Source organism: Podarcis liolepis, assembly GCF_965112155.1.
Source record: "Podarcis liolepis genome assembly, chromosome: 18".
In the NCBI taxonomy this organism is placed as follows: domain Eukaryota; kingdom Metazoa; phylum Chordata; class Lepidosauria; order Squamata; family Lacertidae; genus Podarcis; species Podarcis liolepis.
The window spans coordinates 10327236-10351093 of record NC_139572.1 but is presented as its reverse complement, the minus strand read 5'-3'; the positions used below and the strand labels follow the sequence as shown (position 1 = coordinate 10351093).

The 23858-nt window shown below is 45.8% G+C and overlaps 1 protein-coding gene across 1 annotated transcript in view; it reads left to right on the top strand.

The window, feature by feature from the left end:
* Positions 1-548: 548 nt before the first annotated feature.
* Positions 549-23858, top strand: part of MUC16 (mucin 16, cell surface associated) — a 51391-nt gene continuing 28081 nt past the window's right edge. Inside the window, exons 1-47 of the mRNA XM_083483540.1 lie at positions 549-827; positions 3086-3202; positions 4820-4948; positions 5508-5662; positions 5760-5827; positions 5954-6126; positions 6565-6591; positions 7102-7256; positions 7354-7421; positions 7551-7723; positions 8160-8186; positions 8729-8883; positions 8975-9042; positions 9152-9324; positions 9829-9855; positions 10041-10195; positions 10292-10359; positions 10487-10659; positions 10983-11009; positions 11230-11378; positions 11463-11530; positions 11657-11829; positions 12994-13020; positions 13832-13986; positions 14083-14150; positions 14284-14456; positions 14921-14947; positions 15167-15315; positions 15402-15469; positions 15604-15776; positions 16116-16142; positions 16327-16481; positions 16578-16645; positions 16779-16951; positions 17696-17722; positions 17917-18065; positions 18151-18218; positions 18351-18523; positions 18846-18872; positions 19078-19232; positions 19329-19396; positions 19530-19702; positions 20611-20637; positions 20771-20934; positions 21150-21217; positions 22504-22676; positions 23729-23755. Coding sequence (XP_083339666.1) covers positions 5606-5662; positions 5760-5827; positions 5954-6126; positions 6565-6591; positions 7102-7256; positions 7354-7421; positions 7551-7723; positions 8160-8186; positions 8729-8883; positions 8975-9042; positions 9152-9324; positions 9829-9855; positions 10041-10195; positions 10292-10359; positions 10487-10659; positions 10983-11009; positions 11230-11378; positions 11463-11530; positions 11657-11829; positions 12994-13020; positions 13832-13986; positions 14083-14150; positions 14284-14456; positions 14921-14947; positions 15167-15315; positions 15402-15469; positions 15604-15776; positions 16116-16142; positions 16327-16481; positions 16578-16645; positions 16779-16951; positions 17696-17722; positions 17917-18065; positions 18151-18218; positions 18351-18523; positions 18846-18872; positions 19078-19232; positions 19329-19396; positions 19530-19702; positions 20611-20637; positions 20771-20934; positions 21150-21217; positions 22504-22676; positions 23729-23755 — 4546 coding nt within the window. The 5' untranslated portion in view covers positions 549-827; positions 3086-3202; positions 4820-4948; positions 5508-5605. The remainder of the gene's footprint in view (positions 828-3085; positions 3203-4819; positions 4949-5507; positions 5663-5759; positions 5828-5953; positions 6127-6564; positions 6592-7101; positions 7257-7353; positions 7422-7550; positions 7724-8159; positions 8187-8728; positions 8884-8974; positions 9043-9151; positions 9325-9828; positions 9856-10040; positions 10196-10291; positions 10360-10486; positions 10660-10982; positions 11010-11229; positions 11379-11462; positions 11531-11656; positions 11830-12993; positions 13021-13831; positions 13987-14082; positions 14151-14283; positions 14457-14920; positions 14948-15166; positions 15316-15401; positions 15470-15603; positions 15777-16115; positions 16143-16326; positions 16482-16577; positions 16646-16778; positions 16952-17695; positions 17723-17916; positions 18066-18150; positions 18219-18350; positions 18524-18845; positions 18873-19077; positions 19233-19328; positions 19397-19529; positions 19703-20610; positions 20638-20770; positions 20935-21149; positions 21218-22503; positions 22677-23728; positions 23756-23858) is intronic.

Sequence of the window (23858 nt, the reverse complement as noted above, 5' to 3'; positions counted from 1 at the left end):
TTCACTAATGGAGACTACAGTGCTGACATCAACTGTACCAGAAGCCACCACTTCTCCACTGCAGACCACAGAGCTCCCATCCAGTACTGAGGCTCTATCCACTTCACTAATGGAGACTACAGTGCTGACATCAACTGTACCAGAAGCCACCACTTCTCCACTGCAGACCACAGAGTTCCCATCAAGTACTGAGGCTCTATCCACTTCACCAATGGAGACTACAGTGCTGACATCAACTGTACCAGAAGAGACCACTTCTCCACTGCAGACCACAGAGTTCCCATCCAGTACTGAGGCTCTATCCACTTCACTAATGGAGACTACAGTGCTGACATCAACTGTACCAGAAGCCACCACTTCTCCACTGCAGACCACAGAGTTCCCATCAAGTACTGAGGCTCTATCCACTTCACTAATGGAGACTACAGTGCTGACATCAACTGTACCAGAAGAGACCACTTCTCCACTGCAGACCACAGAGTTCCCATCCAGTACTGAGGCTCTATCCACTTCACTAATGGAGACTACAGTGCTGACATCAACTGTACCAGAAGCCACCACTTCTCCATCGCAGACCACAGAGCTCCCATCGAGTGCAAAATCTTTATCCACTTCTCCAGTAGAAACTACAGAGGTTACATCAACTGTACATGTTGCCTCCACTATTCCCATAGTGCCTGTGGAGGTCACGTCTAGTGGAGAACATCCCTCCACTTCTGCAACGAGTACTACTGAGTTAGCATCGTGGTCCATAGCTCTTTCTACTTCCCATGGAGTTTCTGCTGGATTCACATCAGAGACAGCCACCACTTTAGAGACCGATAGAGGTATGTTCCTTTATTTCCTAAGGGCTCATCCACTCTTATCTTTCCCCAAATTTTCTAGGTGCAGGTCTGTGTTTTATAACGCTGTATCTGAATGTTAAAAAAAAACCCAACAACCCTGACTCTTTCAGGACAAAAACTTGCTCTTTAATGCTGTATTGGAACAAATGGCATTTCAGGTTTTCTGCCAATTTAGTGATAAAGTGCAGGCTTCTGCCAAGGAAACTGCTGGGGCAGGAAAAAAGGACTCAGCCTTTCCACTTTTTAAAAAGTTAAGAGTCCTTTACTTACAAACTCTCCTAAGGTCAGATTCATGTCATTTTCCATACTGAATTCATAAAAAGTTGCACAGGCAGTAAAACTTAGTTTAGTTACAGTGGTAAATTTTTTCCTATATTATTGGTTTAGTAACTCAAGAGAGGCTTATAAGAACAATGTAGTCTGAGCTGCAGCAACTAGCTTAGACCTCCTCACATGTTGAGCTTCTCAGGCGCTGTGGTTTAAACCACTGTGCCGTTTGGACTTGCTGATCAGAAGGTTGGCGGTTCGAATCCCCGCGAGGGGGTGAGCTCCCATTGCTCAGTCTCTGCTCCTGCCCACCTAGCAGTTCGAAAGCACACAGTGCAAGTATATAAATAGGTACCACTCTGGCGGGAAGGTAAACGGCATTTCCGTGCGCTGCTCTGGTTTTGCCAGAAGCGACTTAGTCCTGCTGGCTACATGACCCGGAAAAACTGTGGACAAACACCGGCTCCCTCAGCCAGTAAAGCGAGATGAGCGCTGCAACCCCAGAGTCATTCGCCACTGGACTTAACTGTCTGGGGTCCCTTTACCTTTACCTTTAAGCCTGTCAGGACAGTTTGCTCTATGGTCTTAACCCTCTCATGCAAAGGGCGAACCTCAGCCTAGGAACACGGCACAAAAGGAAACCTGGATGATCCCTTCCTTTATATACAGGGTGCTTTGCAAGGAACAGGTATGGGGTCACCTGGCCCATACCTGGTCTGACACAAACAGGAAGCAGTGGAGGATGGGGAGACCTGGAGGATGGGTTGGTGTACTGAGACCTGTGGAGAGATCTTGGAAGGTTTGGTCAGAGCGGGTGGAGGAATGGGATGAGGATGTAGAGCTCTCAGAACTGGATCCCAAGGAGGTGCTCAGTAGATTAGGCGGCCTTGGCCTTGGGGACGGCCCGAGAGAAGCCAACCCCAGTGGATCCTGAGACCCCAAGTGTTGCATCGCAGCAGTCTGGTGTGACCCCAACACTGTCAGAAAAGAGTCATTTGCATTTGAATATTCTCAACAGCTACAAATATTATAATGTTTGTTATTAACATAAGAAGGAGGTGACACATTTACCGTATTTTTCGCTCTATTATACGCACCAGACCACAAGACGCACCTAGTTTTTGGAGGAGAAAAAGAAGAAAAGAAATATTCTGAATCTCAGAAGCAAGAACAACAAGAGGGATCCCTCTTGCTGTTCTGGCTTCTGGGATAGCTGTGCAGCCTGCATTCACTCCATAAGACGCACACACATTTCCCCTTACTTTTTAGGAGGGAAAAGTGATTCCTATAGAGCAAAAAATATGGTATTTTCTATCCCATGTAAAGACTTTTCGACAGCCCACTGTTGTTGGGGGTTCCCCCAGACCTCCTCTCAGTGGTCCTTCCTGAGGATCAGGACACCAACCATGCAAGCGTCTGACTTCTCCGCTCGTTGAATGGGAGGCCCCATGGGGCCAGTAGTGTAGCGTGGGTTGCCCAGGGCCGCGTGGAGCAGGGTGGCAAACAAACAGTTGGAGTACGCATGCACATTCAATTGCATAACAGTGTCACCCAGGAGATCGCAGCTGCAGAGATAAGAAAATAGGAGCCGTTCCATGGTCTGGAGAGGTCACTTCCGGGTTCCCATGGAGAAGCCCAGTGACGGAAGCATGTAGCTGTATTGAGGCAGCACTGGGTGTTGAAATTTTGTGCCCCTTACAATTTTGTGCCCAGGGCAATCGCCTATAGGGCCCCCCCATGCCACGCCACAGCACTGGGACTGTCAGTTGTTGGCACAACATCTTAGCTTCTCCTTTGCCGCATATCTCAGCCTCGGTTGCATTTCTTGACCCACATGCCGTATGCATCATAGCAACCGATGCACTGACTGATGGAAACCGAGCTGAGAGTCTGTGTCTGAAAGTGGGAGCGTCAGCAAAGACATGTCAGCAAAGATCTCTGTCCGGCAATAATGGAAATCTGTCCCCTTCCAGCCACCAAACGCAACGAATCTGTGATCCAGCCTGTTACTGAGAAGCCAATCCTGCAACCGGGAGGTGTTAAGAATGCCACAACGCCACAAGCAACTACGCCCCGTGTCAGAACAACAAGTAAGTATTAACTATTGCTGATACTAGTTACAGATAGGTAGCCGTGTTGGTCTGCCATAGTCAAAATAAAAAAAATCCTTCCAGTAGCACCTTAAAGACCAACTAAGTTAGTTCTTGGTATGAGCTTTCGTGTGCATATTCATTCAGGTATCTGAAGAAGTGTGCATGCACACGAAAGCTCATACCAAGAACTAACTTAGTTGGTCTTTAAGGTGCTACTGGAAGGAATTTTTTTATTTTGACTATTGCTGATACTGTTAGGGATAATTCACTTTCTGACCCACCCTTCACTACAATGTCCCTGGCCGGTCTTGCTCTCATTTTGAAAAAATTTCTATCCATATTTTGCAAATAGATAGATAGATATAGATATAGATATAGATATAGATATAGATATAGATATAGATATAGATATAGATATAGATATAGATATAGATATAGATATAGATATAGATGATAGATAGATACTCTACTACACTGAAATGTTTCTTGGATTGTCCTTGAATCTTCCTGCCACACTTGCCATCCTCTCCTTTCAATTCTGGATCCACAGATGCTTTTCTAGTCCCTCCCCCTTTTCAGGGTGAGCAGAGTGGATCCTAAGTATGGCTGCGCAGTCATGGATACAGCTGCCGAGCTGCTCAGCTGCCTCATTCCTTTAGTTCAGGGGTCTGCAACCTTTAAGACAAAAAGAGCCACTTGGACCCGTTTCCGAAGGGGGGGGGAACTGGGAGCCGCAAAACCATTGCGACATTTAAAGCATGCGTGCCGCTGCCCTCCAGTCTGACAGCAGGCGGGAAGGTGACGTCGGGACGGTGCGTGACTAACGCACGCACTGCCCCCATGCGGCGTCACAGCCAGTACAGCGCCCGCCACAGTGGGGAGTGTCGGGGCGCACAATGCACCTCCTCCCCTCGCTAGTATCCGCCCCGGAGCCGCGGCAAAGGTGTAAAAGAGCCACATGCGGCTCTGGAGCCACATGCGGCTCTGGAGCCGCAGGTTGCAGACCCCTGCTTTAGTTAGAATGACTGAATCTGTATCCGCCCCCCATGTGCCGGTTCATGACTAGGGCGTCCACATTTCACGGTCCTGCTCCTGTTACCATTTGCCAATCACCACGGGACTTTTTTTGAGGGGTGGGGTGGCTTTTTTTGAAGAAGCCTGCGTGTGAATTTCTTTTATGTGTGGAGATCAGTAAGGCTCTATTCCGACGGCATGAGTATCACGGCAACCGGTAGATTCTTCGTCCGCCTTCACAACCGTTGTAACAAGCCCCTTGTTATCTTCCGCCTGTTCTGCTGTAGAGGACTTCTGGGATCCTTCTTTGTCTAGCTCCTTCCCTTTGACCTTACCGCCTTGGGTGACCCTGCTGGGAGTACAAGATTCCCGACAGCTTCGCTCACAAGGGTCATAGGAACATGCAAGCCCACCCATCATGACGAAGCGATGATCCTTTGAGAACCAGTGCTCTAAGCATGTATCACATAAGCTCTCTTTCGATTTCATTGATATGAACCCTTTCTGGAGACTTAAAGGGCAGGCAAAGGGAGAAGGATTATCTCATCTCCCCATCACATCTTCTCATGGTAACCCCCCGGCTCTCTATTTCCTCCATAGGCTCTTCCACAAAGCCTCAGCTGCCTCCACTTATACCCGCAACAGCCCGCACAACCATCAAAATCACCCCGGTAGCGACAACCCCCAGACAGCCGCCAGTAATTTCCTCCACGGCATCCCAGTTGACAAGTAAGAAAATTTCACAGTGATGGTTTTGTTTTTAATTATTTTAAAATGATTTTTAAAAGGAGGGGGAGCTGGAAGCATGTTAATAATGATTTTATTATTTAGACCCCACACATCTGGCTGGGTTTCCCCAGCCACTCTGGGCAGCTTCCAGCAGATACAAAAACGTTAAACATTAAAAAACATTTTAAAAACTTCCCAATACCAGGCTGCCTTTAGTTGTCTTCTAAAGATTGTATAGTTACTTATCTCCTTGGCATTTGATGGGAAGGGGTTCCACAGGGCCCGCCCCTGGGGAACTCCTACCTGAAACCTGCCGGCATTGGCCAATTGGCTGGCAGTTGGGAGATCCTTCCCCAGCCAGCCAACAGATCACTGGAGCCCCCTGGCCACGCCACCTTTGAAGGCGGGCAAACTTATGACATTCATTTCAAATATTGTATTCTGGGTATTGCTTTATTTGATTTCCCATTTTTAACCATCCTGGGTGCCCTTTGGTAAGGAAGAGTGGGGTAGAAATTTACCGAATACACACGTTCATTTATTCCTCCCTCTGTTCCAGCCACTCTGCCAACGCCTGCCCAAACAACGACCCCAATTCCAGCGGTCGAACAATTCACCATCAATTTCACCATCACCAACCTCAAGTACAGGGAAGAGATGGGAATTCACAGTTCCAAAATATTCAATGCAACGGAGAGTGATCTCCTCCGCCTGGTAAGCCTGACTCCATGGCAGTTAGCAAGGGATGTGTAGATAAATTTGTACACTTTCTGTAGGGTGGAATAAGCTCAATGTCTCTTTCCTTCCTCAGCTTGATGGAATTCTCCTCAACAGCAGCATTGGCCCGGCATATCTGAGGTGCAGAGTGACTCAACTCAGGTAAGCCTTCCTCAAAGGCGAGAACATATCTGCTCTGCTGGCAACCCAGGCAAACAAGGTTGGCGTCTTCTGTCCTCCCTTGTCCATATCTGTGGTCAATGAATCCTGATTTCCCTCTTCTCCCAGACCGGTGAGAGATGGGGATGAAACCGGAATGGACGCCGTCTGCACTTACCGCAACGACCCCACCACGCCCACCTTTGACCGAGTGAAGTTGTACCACGAGATCGTCAACCAGACCAACGGTTTCACTGAGATGGGGCAATACTATCTGGAAAGATACAGCCTCTATGTCAACGGTAGCTGAGTGGATTTTAAGCTTTGGATGTGCATCAATTATCTGGATATGTGTTGATGTGTGTGTGTGTGTATCCATGAATGTTAATAAAAGCAACACAGCGGTTTCTCCAGCCCGGCCTTCTCCAGAAGCCAGATTTCTGAGACAGAATGCTGCGGACTTTGATGAATATGATACTGTGTGTTGTTTGGGTAGAACGGGGCTAATCATGACGCAGAGATATGACTCTGGAGGTTTTCACCAGATGTTGTGTGAGGGTCTGAGGCTCCCTTGGCAGTGAGATTTTCTCACAGAGGTGAAGGATGTTCATTCCTGTGTACAGACAGTGCACCGTCCAAAATAGTGAGGAATCCCAACCCGTTACTATTATATTTGAAAAGCCTGTTTGTGGTATTACATTATGCAATATCCTGAATTAACGTCTCTTCCATTTCCATAGGTTATCATGAAACCCCTCCTGAAACGAGTAAGTAGAACCAAATTTAAATTCTAACACAGCAAGCCCCCCCCCCCCCAACATTCAGAGGAGCTGATGTCCACAATGCATGAGTGGAAGAGTACCAAAATGAAGCTTCTTTGATTCAAGTAATTCATTTGTTAGATTTATCAGTCTCACCATGTGATCGACACTTAGTTGACATACAAAATATTTCAATCTGTTAAGAAGCGGATATATAATTTGAGAATATGGAGTTTCATGTCCTTTGTTTTAATTCTTGCATTCTGAATATTGCTTTATTTGGTTTTCTTTTCTCAATTCACATTTTCACCATCCCATCGACTTTTGTTGAAATTAAAAGTATTTCAATCTCTTAAGGAGGAAATATATATCATGAGACCTGGGAGTTTGATGTCTTGCATTTTAATTCTAGTATTATGGGAATTCCTTCATTTGATTTCCTCTTCATTTTACTATTCTGCTTCCCCTTTGGGAAGGGTGGAATGCAAATTCATAAAATACCTACGTCTCTTCCAGCCACTCTGCCGACGTCAGCCCAAACAACAACCCCAATTCCAGCGGTTGAACAATTCACTGTCAATTTCACCATCACCAACCTCAAATACAGGGAAGAGATGGGAACTCACAATTCCAAAATATTCAATGCAACAGAGAGTGATCTCCTCCGTCTGGTAAGCCTGACTCCATGGCAGTTAGCAAGGGATGTGTAGATAAATTTGTACACTTTCTATAGGGTTGAAGATGCTCAATGTTTCTTTCCTTCCTCAGCTTGATGGAATTCTCCTCAACAGCAGCATTGGCCCAGCATATCTGAGGTGCAGAGTGACTCAACTCAGGTAAGCCTTCCTCAAAGGTGAGAACATATCTGCTCTGCTGGCAACCCAGGCAAACAAGCTTGGCGTCTTCTGTCCCCCCTTGTCCATATCTGTGGTCAATCCTGAATCCTGATTTCCCTCTTCTCCCAGACCGGTGAGAGATGGGGATGAAACCGGAATGGACGCCGTCTGCACTTACCGCAACGACTCCACCACGCCCGCCTTTGACCGAGTGAAGTTGTACCACGAGATCGTCAACCAGACCAACGGTTTCACTGAGATGGGGCAATACTATCTGGAAAGATACAGCCTCTACGTCAACGGTAGCTGAGTGGATTTTAAGCTTTGGATGTGCATCAATTATCTGGATATGTGTTGATGTGTGTGTGTATCCATGAATGTTACTAGAAGCAACACAGCTGTTTCTCCAGCCCAGCCTTCTCCAGAGGCCCAATTTCCGAGACAGAGTGCTGCGGACTTGGATGAATATGATACTGTGTGTTGTTTGGGTAGAACGTGGCTAATCATGACGCAGAGATATGACTCTGGAGGTTTTCACCAGATGTTGTGTGAGGGTCTGAGGCTCCTTGGCATTGAGATGATTTTCTCAGAGAAGTGTAGGATGTTCATTCCTGTGTACAGACAGTGCACCATCCAAAATAGTGAGAAATCCCAACCAGTTACTATTATCTTTGAAAAGCCTGTTTGTTGTATTGCATTATGCAATTTCCTGAATTAACGTCTCTTGCATTTCCATAGGTTATCATGAAACCCCTCCTGAAACGAGTAAGTAGAACCAAATTTAAATTCTGAAAACAACACCCCAATCTGACAAAAGCAGGGAAAAGAGTGATGGGATTGGGGGGGGGTGATGTGGAAAATGCACCAGGGGAAGTCTAGCAACATGAGCACTCTTGGGTTTGTTTGTTTGTTTGATTGATTGATTGATTAGATTTCCAAATCTCACCATATGATTGACTTCTGGTTGACATTGAAAATATTTCAATCTGTTCAGAAGGGGATATATAGTTTGAGAATATGAAGTTTCATGGCCTTTGTTTTAATTCTTGCATTCTGAATATTGCTTTATTTGGTTTTCTTTTCTCAATTCACATTTACACCATCCCACTGACTTTTGTTGAAATTAAAAGTATTTCATTCTCTTAACGAGGAAATATATATTGTGTGAGACCTGGGAGTTTGATGTCTTGCATTTTAATTATTGTATTCTGGGAATTTCTTCATTTGATTTCCTCTTGTTTTAACTATTCTGCTTCCCCTTGGGAAGGGTGCAATGGAAATTTATGAAATACCTATGTCTGTTCCAGCCACTCTGCCCACACCTGCCCAAACAACAACCCCAATTCCAGCGGTTGAACAATTCACCGTCAATTTCACCGTCACCAACCTCAAGTACAGGGAAGAGATGGGACAACCCAATTCAGCAGTGTTCAACACAACGGAAAGAGCACTAATCACAGTGGTAAGTCTGATTGCGACTGCTTGTGAGAACGGCTTGTGAGGAGGGGTAGACCAGGCTCTTGTTTTGACATCGTGTCTCATTCCTCTCTCAGCTTGGCAGATTCCTCAGCAACAGCAGCATTGGCCCTGCGTATCTGGGGTGCAGAGTGACTCAGCTCAGGTAAGTCTTCCTCCAATGGGAGCACACCTTGCAAGTGGGACTACATCCTTTCTTCCCTTGTGGACCATTCTGCATCCTGAATCGTCTCCCTCTCTCTTTGTCCTCCCAGACCAGTGAAGAACGGGGATGAAACTGGAATGGACGCCGTCTGCACTTACCGCAATGACTCCACCAGCCCCGCCTTTGACCGAGTGAAGGTGTACCACGAGATTGTCAACCAGACGGACAACTTCAGCAAGATGGGGCCCTATGAGGTGGAAAGATACAGCCTCTACGTCAATGGTAAACAAGTTGTGGAGCCCTTGATGTGCATAGATTTTCTCTCTCTCTCTCTCTCTCTGTGTGTGTGTGTGTGTGTGAGAGAGAGAGAGAGAGAGAGAGAGTGATTTGTGCAGTACCCCCAAGCCCAGCCTTCATCTGAGCCAATGATTACAGAGATATTAGGATCCCTGCTTGTGAACTGAATGCTGGAGTATTTTCAAGTGATTTTGTTCCTGCTTGAGTTGCTGTGCGAATCTGGGTGCAGGGATGATGCTATGAGGTTTTTGTCCTCTGCCCAGGAGGCCTCTCCATGTCATGAAAGTGTCCAAAGCTGATTGAGGTGATTGTCATTTGATGGACATGTTTGTGTCATAATACGTGTGAGATGCTTCTCATTGACTCTGCTAAGTGCATCTTCCGAACACAGGAGGACACAATTCTCCTGCTCCAGAAAAAGAAACCTCCTTATTTTAAACATCAATATATTGAGAGCTTCTCAAATGACCGTCTCTTACTTTTCTGTAGGTTATCATGAAGACCCTCCTGAAACAAGTAAGTACCACCTAAGTATTTTTAAGTAGAGTCTCTTACAACATAGTCAGGGATGAGACTCATGATATTAAAACCTTTGGTAATACATCAGTGAACCGCGTGTCAGTATGAGCAATAGGGTATAATAATTGTATAATGCTATAAATCTCTTGACCCTAGTACATATCTTTCTCCTCCTCTTCCAGCCACTTTGCCAACGCCAACACAAACGCCAACCCCAACCCCAACACATGAACACTTCACCATCAATTGTACCATAACCAACCTCAGATACAAGCCAGAAATGGGGACGCCCAACTCAAAGGCCTTCAACGCTACAGAGAAAGTGCTCACCATGCTGGTGAGTCTGATTCTCAGCCACTTTTGAGAATGGCATGCAATGAGGTGTGAGCGAGCCTGTTGATTTCACCAATTCAATGTTTCCTTCCTTCTTCAGTTTGGAAGAATTCTCCGCAACAGCAGCATTGGACCGGCGTACCTGGGATGCGAAGTGACTCAGCTCAGGTAAGCCTTCCTCAAATGTGGAAACATGTATGCTCTGGACATTACTCACTCCGGCAACAGTGACTTCATCCCTCCTCTGTTGTCCACCTTTTTGGTCTGTCCTGAAATTCTTTCTCTCTCCTCCCAGACCGGTGAGCAATGGGGAGGAAACCGGAATGGATGCCGTCTGCACTTACCGCAACGACTCCACCACGCCCGCCTTTGACCGGGTGAAGGTGTACCACGAAATCGTCAACCAGACCAGCGGCTTCACCAAGATGGGTCCCTACAACATGGAAAGATACAGCCTCTACGTCAACGGTAGCCAAGAGATTCTTAGTCACTTCATGTGCATAGATTAACTGTCTGTGGTTTGTGTAATGGAATAGAATAGACTCTCCTCTGAGCTCAGTTTTCTTGTTGTGTCCATGATTTCCTGAGAGATGAGGCTCCTCAATCCCGAACTGAGAATGTCATGTTTCATAGGCAGAAGGAAATTTGGGAGTGGGGCATGGAGAGGGGGGAGCCTCCCCTGAGGAGGATTATACTCAGTGGAAGTCTGAATTGAACCTTTTTCAAGTGTCTACAACTGCAACACCACTGTTTTGGTCCAATCATAACCAGCCTGTCTTCCTTTGTCCTAGGTTATCATGAGGTCCCAGCTGAATCAAGTAAGTTTACTTTTAAAAATCCTACATCTTAAAGCCCTTTATGGCCCTTTCACCAAACCCAAGGAAAGGAGTTATAGAAAGGCAATAGTGTTGGCCATATGTCAATGGAAGAGCATCTATGTAAACACATATAAATTGATTGGTTGTTATTTTGATCAGTCACACCATGCAGTGAGCCACTAGCCTTTGCCTGAACCCTTTATTTCATTTCCTGTGGTAGCCCCTCCACCAGCCCTGACACCAACCCCAGCCCTGGCAGTTGAACCCTTCACCGTCAACTGGACTGTAACCAACCTCAAGTATAACCCAGAAATGGGGACGCCCAATTCAAAGGCCTTCAACGCTACAGAGAAAGCTCTCACCACGCTGGTAAGTCAAATTCCTGCCCATTGTGAGAATAGCTTCCCATGATCCTATTGGTTTGATGTACTCAATGCCTCCTTCATTTTTCAGCTGGGAAGAATTCTCCGCAACAGCAGCATTGGCCCGGCATATGTGGGATGCAAAGTGACTCAGCTCAGGTCAGCCATCCTCAAACACGGGAACCTTTTAGCTCTGATCATCCCTTGAACAGACATGAATTATCCTCTCACCCAACCGTTCCAACTGATCATAATTCTACTCAACCTCTCTCTCTCTCCTCCCAGACCTGTGAGTGATGGGGATGAAACCGGAATGGACGCCGTCTGCACTTACCGCAACGACTCCACCACGCCCACCTTTGACCGGGTGAGGGTGTACCATGAAATTGTCAACCAGACCAGTGGTTTCACTAAGATGGGTCCCTACAGCATGGAAAGATACAGCCTCTACGTCAATGGTAATCAGCTGTTTCCTAATCTTCTCGTGTGCACGCCTTTTCTCTGTGTGGGGTTTGTGTCATAGTACAGAAGTAGACTGAGCTCAGTTTTCTTGTTGTGTCCATGATATCCTGAGAGATGAGGCCTCTCACTCCATCATCATCATCATTTTTAATTTGTACACCGTCTTTCTATCTTACAATACTGAAGGCGGTTTACAAGCTGAAGAAACAAAAAATGTACATCTTATAACAATCTAATGCAATACAAAAATGTGATAATAACAATAACTTTAAAATAGGCAGCCTACATCAAAAAAGTAACATTCAACAATCATTAGAATAGTATAAAATAATAATATCAATGTCAGGTGGCTGTAGCGGTTGCTCGAGAGTAACAGGACCTGTGTTTTACAGGCTTTATTTTTGTGCAAACTATTTACAAAGCTCATGTCTGGCTCAGTTGCTAGCAGAATCTGGGAGTGGTCTTTTTTTTTTAACCTCCCCCAACATAAGAGTTTTTTTTACCCCCAGCCGTCTCTTCCCCTCTCTGCGCCCCAAACTTCTGCGCAGAATGGGCGATGGCAAGGGCGTGTTTCCCTCCAGACCAGCTTGCCCAGAAGTGGTGTGAAGGCTCCTACCAGCGTCCTCTGGTCCTTGTACCTCTTCCCCACTGGAGGTGGGTCTTTCCTCCTCCCCGGAAGAGGAACTGAGCTGCATCGCAAGATTTTCAGAGGCTCCCTGTAACACAAACTGCCCTTCTATTTCTCGCCTCTGAGCCGATGGCAGTTCCCTATCAATCAACATATAAAAGTTAAACAGAAATCCACTCAACAGTTACAATAAATGATATCTAAACTATAATCAACAAAACAATGGCAAGCCACAGTACATAAAACAATAAAATACACATTGGGAAGCAAAGACTAGAGGGTGGAGCAAGGCAGGTGGAAGGAGGGCTTGCCTGATGGAGTCTCTCCCCTCGGTTCTTCCTTCAGGTACAGCTTCCTTCTGAGGGGATTTCATGTTTCATAGGTGGAAAGAGGGGGGAATGGAGAGGGGGGAGCCTCCCCTGAGGAGGATTACACTCAGAGGAAGTCTGGATTGAACCCTTTTCAAGTGTCTACAACTGAAACACCACTGTCTTGGTCCATTCATAAACAAGCCTGTCTTCCTTTGTCCTAGGTTATAATGAAGTTCCTGTTGCATCAAGTAAGCACCATATCATAATCCTTAAATTGTGTGCATAGGTTGTAGAATTTTTTCCACATTTATTATGGTATTTTTGTGATACACAAACGACATGAGAATACTCGCTATACTTGTTTGCAGGATCTGATTTCTTTCCGCAGGGCGTGTAAGACAGAGGTGTTCCGCCTGGTCTTTGGCTTGGAGCCAAGTTGATTCCCTCCCTCTCTTTCTTTTTTCTTTTCCTTCTCCTCCTGCGTTGAGGCTACATTTTAATATTTTAATGTTTCAATATTTTAATGCTGTATTTTAATTTTGTTTTTAAGTTGTAATCACTCAACTTGTTTTTATTATTGCTTGTAATCTGCTCTTAGCCCGGCCTCGGCTGGGGAGGGCAGGGTATAAATAAAAATTATATTGTTATTAATATTAATATATTAATATTAATATTAATATTAATATTAATATTAATATTAATATTAATATTAATATTAATATTAATATTAATATTAATATTAATATTAATATTAATATTAATATATTAATATTAATATTAATATTAATATTAATATATTATATTAATATTAATATTAACATATTATATTAATATTAATATTAATATATTATTATAATATTCTTCTTCTTTATAAAACCCAATAAAATAAAAATATAAACAATTGTGCTCCTCAAGACAAACTCAAGGGAACTACTAAAATGAGGGAGTCAGTAATGGCCGTGGCTCAGTGGAAGAGCATAAATTTTAACATGCTTTTGTTGATTGCTTTGCTGTGTGTCACAATCCCATCACACAGTGTACCTATTCTTCCACTTGCAGCCACTCTGCCAACCCCAACGCCAACGCCAACCCCAGTCCCAACACTTGAACACTTCACCCTCAACTGTACCGTAACCAACCTCAGATACAAGCCAGAAATGGGAACTCCCAACTCAAAGGCCTTCAACGCTACAGAGAAAGCGCTCACCATGCTGGTAAGTCTGATTCCCATGTACTTGTGAGACTGGCATGGGACATGTTGTGGGTGATCCTGATGATTTCACCAATTCAGTGTTTCCTTCCTTCTTCAGTTTGGAAGAATTCTCCGCAACAGCAGCATTGGCCCAGCATACCTGGGATGCGAAGTGACTCAGCTCAGGTAAGCCTTCCTCAAATGCAGAAATATATATCCTTTGGTCCTTTCTCACTCTGGCAAGAGGGACTTCCTCCCTCCTCTGTTTTCCACCTTTGGGGTCAGTCCTGCATCCCAAATTCTCTCTCTCTTTCCCCAGACCGGTGAGAGACGGGGATGAAACTGGAATGGACGCTGTCTGCACTTACCGCAACGACTCCACCACGCCCGCCTTTGACCGAGTGAAGGTGTACAATGAGATCGTCAACCAGACCAGCAGTTTCACCAAGATGGGTCCCTACAGCATGGAAAGATACAGCCTCTACGTCAACGGTAGCCTAGTGTTTCTTGAAGATTTCATGTACATAGATTACCTCTCTGTGTGGTTTCTGTCGTAGTTACAGCGCAGGTAGTCCTGAGGGTCCCGTCTGCTCATCAGGTTTAATGTTTTCAGAGAGATGAGGGCTCCATCTCCAGAATGACGTGCTTTCAAATGGGCTGAAGGAAGCTGAATTGGCGGCAGAGATAGATTGTGGAAGAGGTCATCAACCACTGAGAAGGACGCCTTCTTCCTGTTGCTGCCCCTATTACTGCACCACGTAGCCCATGTTCAAGAAGCTTTCCTAATCCCCACAGAGCTGGTTGGGAGGGAGATAGATTGGAGGACCCGCACCTTCCAAGCAATACACCACGCAAGGGAATTCTGGATGCAACCAGTTCTATTCTTTGCCAGAATCTCCATCTGAAACACCACTGTCTTTCCTCATTAATAAACCTGTGTATCTTCTTTTTCCCAGGTTATCACGAGGTCCCAGCTAAATCAAGTAAGTTTACTTTTACAAATCCTACATCTTAAAGCCCTTCATGGCCCTTTCACCAAACTCAAGGGAAGGAGTTATAGGAAGGCAATAGTGTTGGCCATTTGTCAATTGAAGAGCATCTATGTGAACACATATAAATTGATTGGTTGTTATTCTGATCAGTCACACCATGCAATGAGCCACTAGCCTCTCCTGATCCATTTATTTCATTTCCTGTGGTAGCCCCTCCACCAGCCCTGACACCAACCCCAGCCCTGGCAGTTGAACCCTTCACCGTCAACTGGACCGTAACCAACCTCAAGTATAACCCAGAAATGGGGACGCCCAATTCAAAGGCCTTCAACGCTACAGAGAAAGCTCTCACCACGCTGGTAAGTCAAATTCCTGCCCATTTATAAGGAATAGCTTGTCACGCTTCTATCGATTTGATGTACTGAATGCCTCCTTCATTTTTCAGCTGGGAAGAATTCTCCGCAACAGCAGCATTGGCCCGGCGTATGTGGGATGCAAAGTGACTCAGCTCAGGTCAGCCATCCTCAAACACGGGAACCTTTTAGCTCTGATCATCCCTTGAACAGACATGAATGATCCTGTCCCGCCAAACCGTTCCAACTGCTCATAATTCTCTTCAACATCTCTCTCTCTCTCTTTCCTCCCAGACCTGTGAGTGATGGGGATGAAACTGGAATGGACGCCGTCTGCACTTACCGCAACGACTCCACCACGCCCACCTTTGACCGAGTGAGGGTGTACCACGAGATCGTCAACCAGACCAGCAGTTTCACCAAGATGGGTCCCTACAGCATGGAAAGATACAGCCTCTACGTCAATGGTAATCAGCTGTTTCCTAATCATCTCGTGTGCACGCCTTATCTCTGTGTGGGGTTTGTGTCATACTACAGAAATAGACTCTCCTCTGAGCTCAGTGTTCTTGTTGTGTCCATGATTTCCTGAGAGATGAGGCCTCTCGCTCCAGAACTGAGAGCTCTGTAAATGGGGAATTCATGTCTCATAGGCAAAAGGAACTTTGGGAATGGGGAATGGAGAGGGGGGAGCCTCCCCTGAGGAGGATTACACTCAGTGGAAGTCTGGATTGAACCCTTTTCAAGTGTCTACAACTGAAACACCACTGTCTTGGTCCATTCATAAACCATGTCTTTCTTTGTCCTAGGTTATAATGAGGTTCCTGTTGCATCAAGTAAGTATCATATAATTATCCTTAAATTGTGCTCATGACAAACTCAAGGGAACTACTAAAATGAGGGAGTCAGCAATGGCCATGCCTCAGTGGAAGAGCATAAATTTTAACATGCTTTTGTTGATTGCTTTACTGTGTGTCACAATCCCATCACACAATGTACCTCCTATTCTTCCACTTGCAGCCACTCTGCCAACGCCAACCCCAACGCCAACCCCAGTCCCAACACTTGAACACTTCACCCTCAACTGTACAGTTACCAACCTCAGATACAAGCCAGAAATGGGAACTCCCAACTCAAAGGCCTTCAACGCTACAGAGAAAGCGCTGACCATGCTGGTAAGTCTGATTCCCATCTACTTGTGAGACTGGCATGGGATGTGTTGTGGGTGATCCTGATGATTTCACCAATTCAATGTTTCCTTCCTTCTTCAGTTTGGAAGAATTCTTCGGAAGAGCAGCATTGGCCCGGCGTACCTGGGATGCGAAGTGACTCAGCTCAGGTAAGCCTTCCTCAAATGCGGAGACATATATCCTCTGGACATTACTCACTCTGGCAAGAGTGACTTTCTCCCTCCTCTGTTTTCCATCTTTGTGGTCAGTCCTGCATCCCAAATTCTCTCTTTCTTTTCCTAGACCGGTGAGAGACGGGGATGAAACCGGAATGGACGCCGTCTGCACTTACCGCAACGACTCCACCACGCCCGCCTTTGACCGAGTGAAGGTGTACCATGAGATCGTCAACCAGACCAGCGGTTTCACCAAGATGGGTCCCTACAGCATGGAAAGATACAGCCTCTATGTCAATGGTAACCAAGTGTTTCTTAAGGATTTAATGTACATCCCTTATCTCTCTGTGTGGTTTGTGTCGTAGTTACAGTGCAGGTGTCCTGAGGGTCCCGTCTCCTCATCAGGTCTAATGTTTTCAGAGAGATGAGGGCTCCATCTCCTGAATGACATGCTTTCAAATGGGGGATTTCAAACTCTATGAGTTGAAGGCAGGTGAATTGGCTGCAGAGATAGATTGTGGAAGAGGCCATCAACCACTGAGAAGGACGCCTTCTTCCTGGTGCTGCCCCTATTACTGCACCATGTAGCCCATGTTCAAGAAGCTTTCCCCATCCCCACAGAGCTGGTTGGGAGGGAGATAGATTGGAGGACCCCCACCTTCCAAGCAATACACCACGCAAGGGAATTCTGGATGCAACCAGTTACCGTATTTCTCGCTCTATAAGACTCACCAGACCGCAAGAAGCAACTAGTTTTTGGAGGAGGAAAACAAGAAAAAAATAATCTTGAATCTCAGAAGCCAGAAGAGCAAGAGGGATCGCTGCGCAGTGAAAGCAGCAATCCCTCTTGCTGTTCTGGCTTCTGTGATAGATGCGCAGGCTGCATTCGCTCCATAAGACGCACACACATTTCCCCTTACTTTTTAGGAGGGAAAAAGTGAGTCTTATAGAGCAAAAAAGGCAGTATTTTTTTGCCAGGAATCTCCATCTGAAACACCACTGTTTTGCCTCATTCATAAACTTGTGTATCTTCTTTTTCTCCAGGTTATCATGAAGTCCCAGTTGAACCAAGTAAGTTTGCTTTAAAAGTTCCAACTTCTAAAAACTCTTCATGGCCCTTTCACCAAACTCAAGGAAAGGAGTTATAGGAAGGCAATAGTGTTGGCCAAACACATTTAAATTGATTGGTTGTTATTTTGATCAGTCACACCATGCAGTGAGCCACTAGCCTTTGCCTGATCCCTTTATTTCATTTCCTGTGGTAGCCCCTCCACCAGCCCTGACACCAACCCCAGCCCTGGCAGTTGAACCCTTCACCGTCAACTGGACCGTAACCAACCTCAAATATAACCCAGAAATGGGGACGCCCAATTCAAAGGCCTTCAACGCTACAGAGAAAGCTCTCACCACGCTGGTAAGTCCAATTCCTGCCCACTTGTGAGAATAGCTTGCCATGATCCTATTGGTTTGATGTACTCAATGCCTCCTTCATTTTTCAGCTGGGAAGAATTCTCCGCAACAGCAGCATTGGCCCGGCATATGTGGGATGCAAAGTGACTCAGCTCAGGTCAGCAATCCTCAAACACAGGAACCTTTTAGCTCTGATCATCCCTTGAACAGACACAAATGATCCTGTCTCACCCAACCGTTCCAACTGCTCATAATTCTGTTCAACCTCTCTCTCTCTCTTTCCTCCCAGACCTGTGAGTGATGGGGATGAAACCGGAATGGACGCCGTCTGCACTTACCGCAACGACTCCACCACGCCCACCTTTGACAGGGTGAAGGTGTACCACGAAATCGTCAACCAGACCAGCGGTTTCACCAAGATGGGTCCCTACAGCATGGAAAGATACAGCCTCTATGTCAATGGTAACCAGCTGTTTCCTAATCATCTCGTGTGCATGCCTTATGTGGGGTTTGTGTCATAGTACATAGTACATAGCTCAGTTTTCTTGTTATGTCCATGATTTCCTGAGAGATGAGGCCTCTCACTCCAGAACTGAGAGCTCTCTAAACAGGGATTTCATATTTCATTTCATTGGTGGAAAGAGGGGGGAATGGAGAGGGGGCAGCCTCCCCTGAGGAGGATTACACTCAGTGGAAGTCTGGATTGAACCCTTTTCAAGTGTTTACAACTGAAACACCACTGTCTTGGTCCATTCATAAACAAGCCTGTCTTTCTTTGTCCTAGGTTATAATGAAGTTCCTGTTGCATCAAGTAAGTATCATATCATTATCCTTAAATTGTGCTCCTCATGACAAACTCAAGGGAACAACTAAAATGAGTGTGTCAGCAATGGCTGTGCCAAAGTGGAAGAGCATAACTTTTAACATGCTTTTGCTGATTGTTTTGATATGTGTCACTATCCCATCACACGATGTACCTCTCAGCACTGCCATGTGTCCTATTCTTCCACTTGCAGCCACTGTGCCAACGCCAACACAAACGCCGACCCCAACTCCAACACTTGAACGCTTCACCCTCAACTGTACCGTAACCAATCTCAGATACAAGCCAGAAATGGGAACTCCCAACTCAAAGGCCTTCAACGCTACGGAGAAAGCACTCACCATGCTGGTAAGTCTGATTCCCATCTACTTGTGAGACTGGCATGGGACATGTTGTGGGTGATCCTGATGATTTCACCAATTCAATGTTTCCTTCCTTCTTCAGTTTGGAAGAATTCTCCGCAACAGCAGCATTGGCCCAGCGTACCTGGGATGCGAAGTGACTCAGCTCAGGTAAGCCTTCCTCAAATGCAGAAATATATATCCTTTGGTCCTTTCTCACTCTGGCAAGAGGGACTTCCTCCCTCCTCTGTTTTCCACCTTTGGGGTCAGTCCTGCATCCCAAATTCTCTCTCTCTTTCCCCAGACCGGTGAGAGACGGGGATGAAACAGGAATGGATGGCGTCTGTACTTACCACAACGACTCCACCACACCCGCCTTTGACCGAGTGAAGGTGTACCATGAGATCGTCAACCAGACCAGCGGTTTCACCAAGATGGGTCCCTACAGCATGGAAAGATACAGCCTCTACGTCAACGGTAACCAAGTGTTGGTTTTTAAAGATGATTTAGTAGTGGGGGGGGGGACATGTCTGTATTTTTCAAATGCTTCTGAATGGTGGTTGTGGCTCTACACTTTGGAGTAAGGAGTGGCAGGTTAGGAAGTTTGGGAAACTTTGTGCATCAAGTTGTTCCTTCACATTCAGGGAGGAATAACCAGGTGCAGAAAAGAGAATTGGGGAGGCACCTGGCTTGACAGCACGTGAAAAAAGTCTAGGTGTCTTAGTAAACAACAAGCTTAACAGGGTGAGACCGCAGCCAAAATGTGAATGCTCTTCTAGGCAGCATCAACAGAAGTCTAGTGTCGATATCAAGGGAAGTCATAGTCCCACTCTGTTCTGCCTTGGTCAGACCACACCTGGAATACGGTGTCCAGTTCTGGGCACTACAATTTAAGAAGGATGTTGGCATGTGCAGAAGAGGGTGACCAATAAGGGCCTGGAAACCAAACCTTATGAAGAATAGTTGAGAGAGTTGGGTAAGTTTAGTGTGGAGAAGAGGAGGCTGAGAGGAGATAGGATAGCCATTTTCAAATATTAGAAGGGCGAGGAAATATCTGAACATGGAAGACGGGGAAAGCTTGTTTTCTGCTGCACCAGAGGGTAGGACACAAACAAATAGATTCAAATGACAAGAAAAGAGATTGTGACTAAACATCAGGAATAACTTTCTGATGGTGAGAGCTGTTCAACAGTGGAAGAGTGGGTCTTGGAATGTGGTGGGCTCTGTGCCTTTGATTGTGTATTTGTTACGGCTTCCTGGGACATGGGGGGGGGGGGTTCCAAGTGTCCATGGGCAACTGCATCTTGTAGACCAGGGATCAAAGCAAGAATTCTTTCATCACATTCATTCTAACACAAACCATTCCTTCCTTTCCTTTTGCCTAGGCTATAACGAACAGCCTCGCGAAACAAGTAAGTACCGCATTGGAAACCTGATTTTGAGTCCATTCAGAACATGGAGGGAAGGGAAGGAGAACCGGGGGTGACGGTCTCGTGATAGAGCTTCAACAGAAGACGGTCAAGATATCATTGTTTTCCTTTCCAGCGGTTTTGCCCCCAGTACCAACCAAAGCACCAACCCCAACCCCACCCCTGGCGGTTGAACGATTCACCGTGAACTGCACCGTAACCAACCTCAGATACAAGCCAGAGATGGGAACTCCCAATTCGAAGGCGTTCAACTCCACAGAGAAAGCACTCACCACTCTGGTAAGACTGGTTCCAGTTGGCGTTGATTGTTTGGGATGCTGTGGTGGTGTTCCCTGGTAGTTTGACCTCCACTGGCAGGCTAGGACTTTTCTTCTTCTTTATTTAGACAGGCATTTGGTAAGAGTTGGGTTCCAATCCACTTGGCAAAATTGATTCTCGTAAGGTGCGGAGCATCTAGGTTCAACGTACTCAATGTATCTTGTCTTTTTTCCCAGCTTGGCAGAATCTTCTCCGTAGGCAGTATCGGCCCAGAGTATTCGGGATGCAAAGTCACAGCTTTGAAGTAAGCCTCGCTTTTTTCCTGAGTCACGCAGAGTGATGCAGCCGTTTCACCCTCGAAACCCTAGTGATGAAGTAGAATCCACACACGAGACTTTGAAGATGACTCTTTACTTGCAGGATAGCAGCTATTACAAGCAATATCATACATATATGCTAAGTCCAATGCAACGCATCTCTCTCTTGAGTCCAAGAGAGGATCTTCTAGCTTCCAAAATTCCTTTGAAGTGGCCCATATATTATAGCTTGTCTGTCCTCACCAGACATACTCATGGTCACTTTTAAAGGGTGTTAACACATTGACAAGGCCACGATCCAGCATTTCTGTGCCCTTAATTGGAGTTACAAGATTTTGCAGGCATTACATTACATTAGTAAAGGTAAAGGTAAAGGGACCCCTGACCATTAGGTCCAGTCGTGACCGACTCTGGGGTTGCGGCGCTCATCTCGCTTTACTGGCCGAGGGAGCCGGCGTACAGCTTCTGGGTCATGTGACCAGCATGACTAAGCCGCTTCTGGCGAACCAGAGCAGCGCACGGAAACACTGTTTGCCTTCCCGCCGGAGCTGTACCTATTTATCTACCTGCACTTTGGCATGCTTTAGAACTGCTAGGTTGGCAGGAGCAGGGACTGAGCAACGAGAGCTCACCCCGTCACGGGGATTCGAACTGCTGACCTTCTGATTGGCAAATCCTAGGCTCTGTGGTTTAATCCACAACGCCACCCATGTCCATTACATTACATTACATAGGTTTTCTTTTCCCCAGCACAACTTATTCTTTGTAAAATACATTTTCTAATAAATACAGTACAAATACCAAAAGGCAGGTAATGGGGAAGTGAAGGTAGTGAATCTGGCCCTGGAGAGTGGAGTATACCAAACTAGATGCTCTGACTGAGTATGGGGCAGCTTCCCGATCTCCTGTTTAACCTAGAGGACTAGAATCTTGTACTACATTTAGGGGAAAGACCATAACTTGGTTGCTGAGTGTCTGCTATGCAAGCAGTAGGCCCCAGACTCAGTCCTCAGCACCTCTGGGTAGGGCAGGGTGGTAAGGAAGACTGCTGGAGAGGTGCTGCCAATCAGTGTGGACAATATTGAGCTTGATGGACCAGTCGGTATAAGTCAGATCCCTGGGTTCCTAGTTAAACCAGCCATTGTTCAAAATCATGAGAACTAGCGGCTTCCTGTGCCCTTCTGTTCCTAACAATTCAATACTCCTTTCTCTTGACCCACACATCCCAATATTTCTGCTAAAACCCTCTCTTTCCTTCTCCCTCTCCTCTCAGACCGGTGAGAGACGGGGATGAAACCGGAATGGACGCCGTCTGCACTTACCGCAACGACTCCACCATGCCCGCCTTTGACCGAGTGAAGGTGTACCGTGAAATCGTCAACCGGACCAGCGGTTTCACCAAGATGGGTCCCTACAGCATGGAAAGATACAGCCTCTACGTCAACGGTAGATACTGATTATATATTTTGTGGTTTTCTATTTTGATTTTGTTCTGTGAACCACCCTGAGACCTCCAGCTATGGCGTGGTATATAAATTCAGTAAATGATAATAATAAAATAATGGTAGCCAAATTTAAAGTGAAATGAAAAAAATGAAACGAAACAACATTGGCCAAATAGTTTTTATGCATTTCACGTGTGTTGAATATCTGTGGGTGTGTTTGCAGTATTGCAGTGTTGCCAAAGGCTCATTCTGGTACAGCAAGGGAGCAATATTCTCTGCCATGATGGGAATCCTTTTTCACACTACATTTAATGCGCTTTCCTTATAGAGATGGAGGGGGTTTGGTGTGTGTGTTCTCACAGGTGCCTGCATATTGTAATCAGGGATCATTGTAATAATTCTTTCTCCCCCTTGACTTTTATGCCAGATAGATAGCTAGATAAATTTATTACGGTCGGAGACCAGCTTATAAAACACACTTGGGGGTACAATCCCAGAAGGATAACAAACATTTAAAACAACGTACAACAATGAATTTAAAATTTATAAATGCGATAAGCGTATAGACACTTAAAACTTTCAGATAAGCTACCGCAGAGAGATGACCCAGAATCACCCATGTAACCGAGTTTGGGGATTTTCTTAACAAACTAATTTGGGTTGGGGGATGGTCTGCGCCTACAGATCTGTACACAGAATCTGGCGATCATCCGGGTCTTCTTATGATCTTTGCCTAACAGGAAAAGGTCAAATTTTTGCTTTTCCGGGAGGTCAGTGAGCCTCACCAGCAGGGGATCAATGGTCTCACTACGTGCCTCTTCCTAAAAGGGACATCTAAAAAACGAGTGCTCTGGGCTTCCTATATCCCCACAATGAACAGGAACAAAGTCTCTGAGCATATGGGACCTTTTAAAAGGCTCCTTCCAGGACCGGCGAGGGCAGAGCCGAGCTTCTGGCGAGTGTAAAAGCCCTTCTTGCATTTTTGGATACGAGAAAGAAGAGATATGCTGCTGACTTTCATGCTAATTGCTCTTATCTTTCCTTTTTGCCTAGGCTACAATGAACAACCTCTCAAACCAAGTAAGTCCCACAATCAAATCCTAACTTTGTTCAGAACGTGGGGAGAGGGGAAGGGGAGCCAGAAGATGTTGGGTCTCTTGCAGAGCTTCAGTGGAAGAGCATT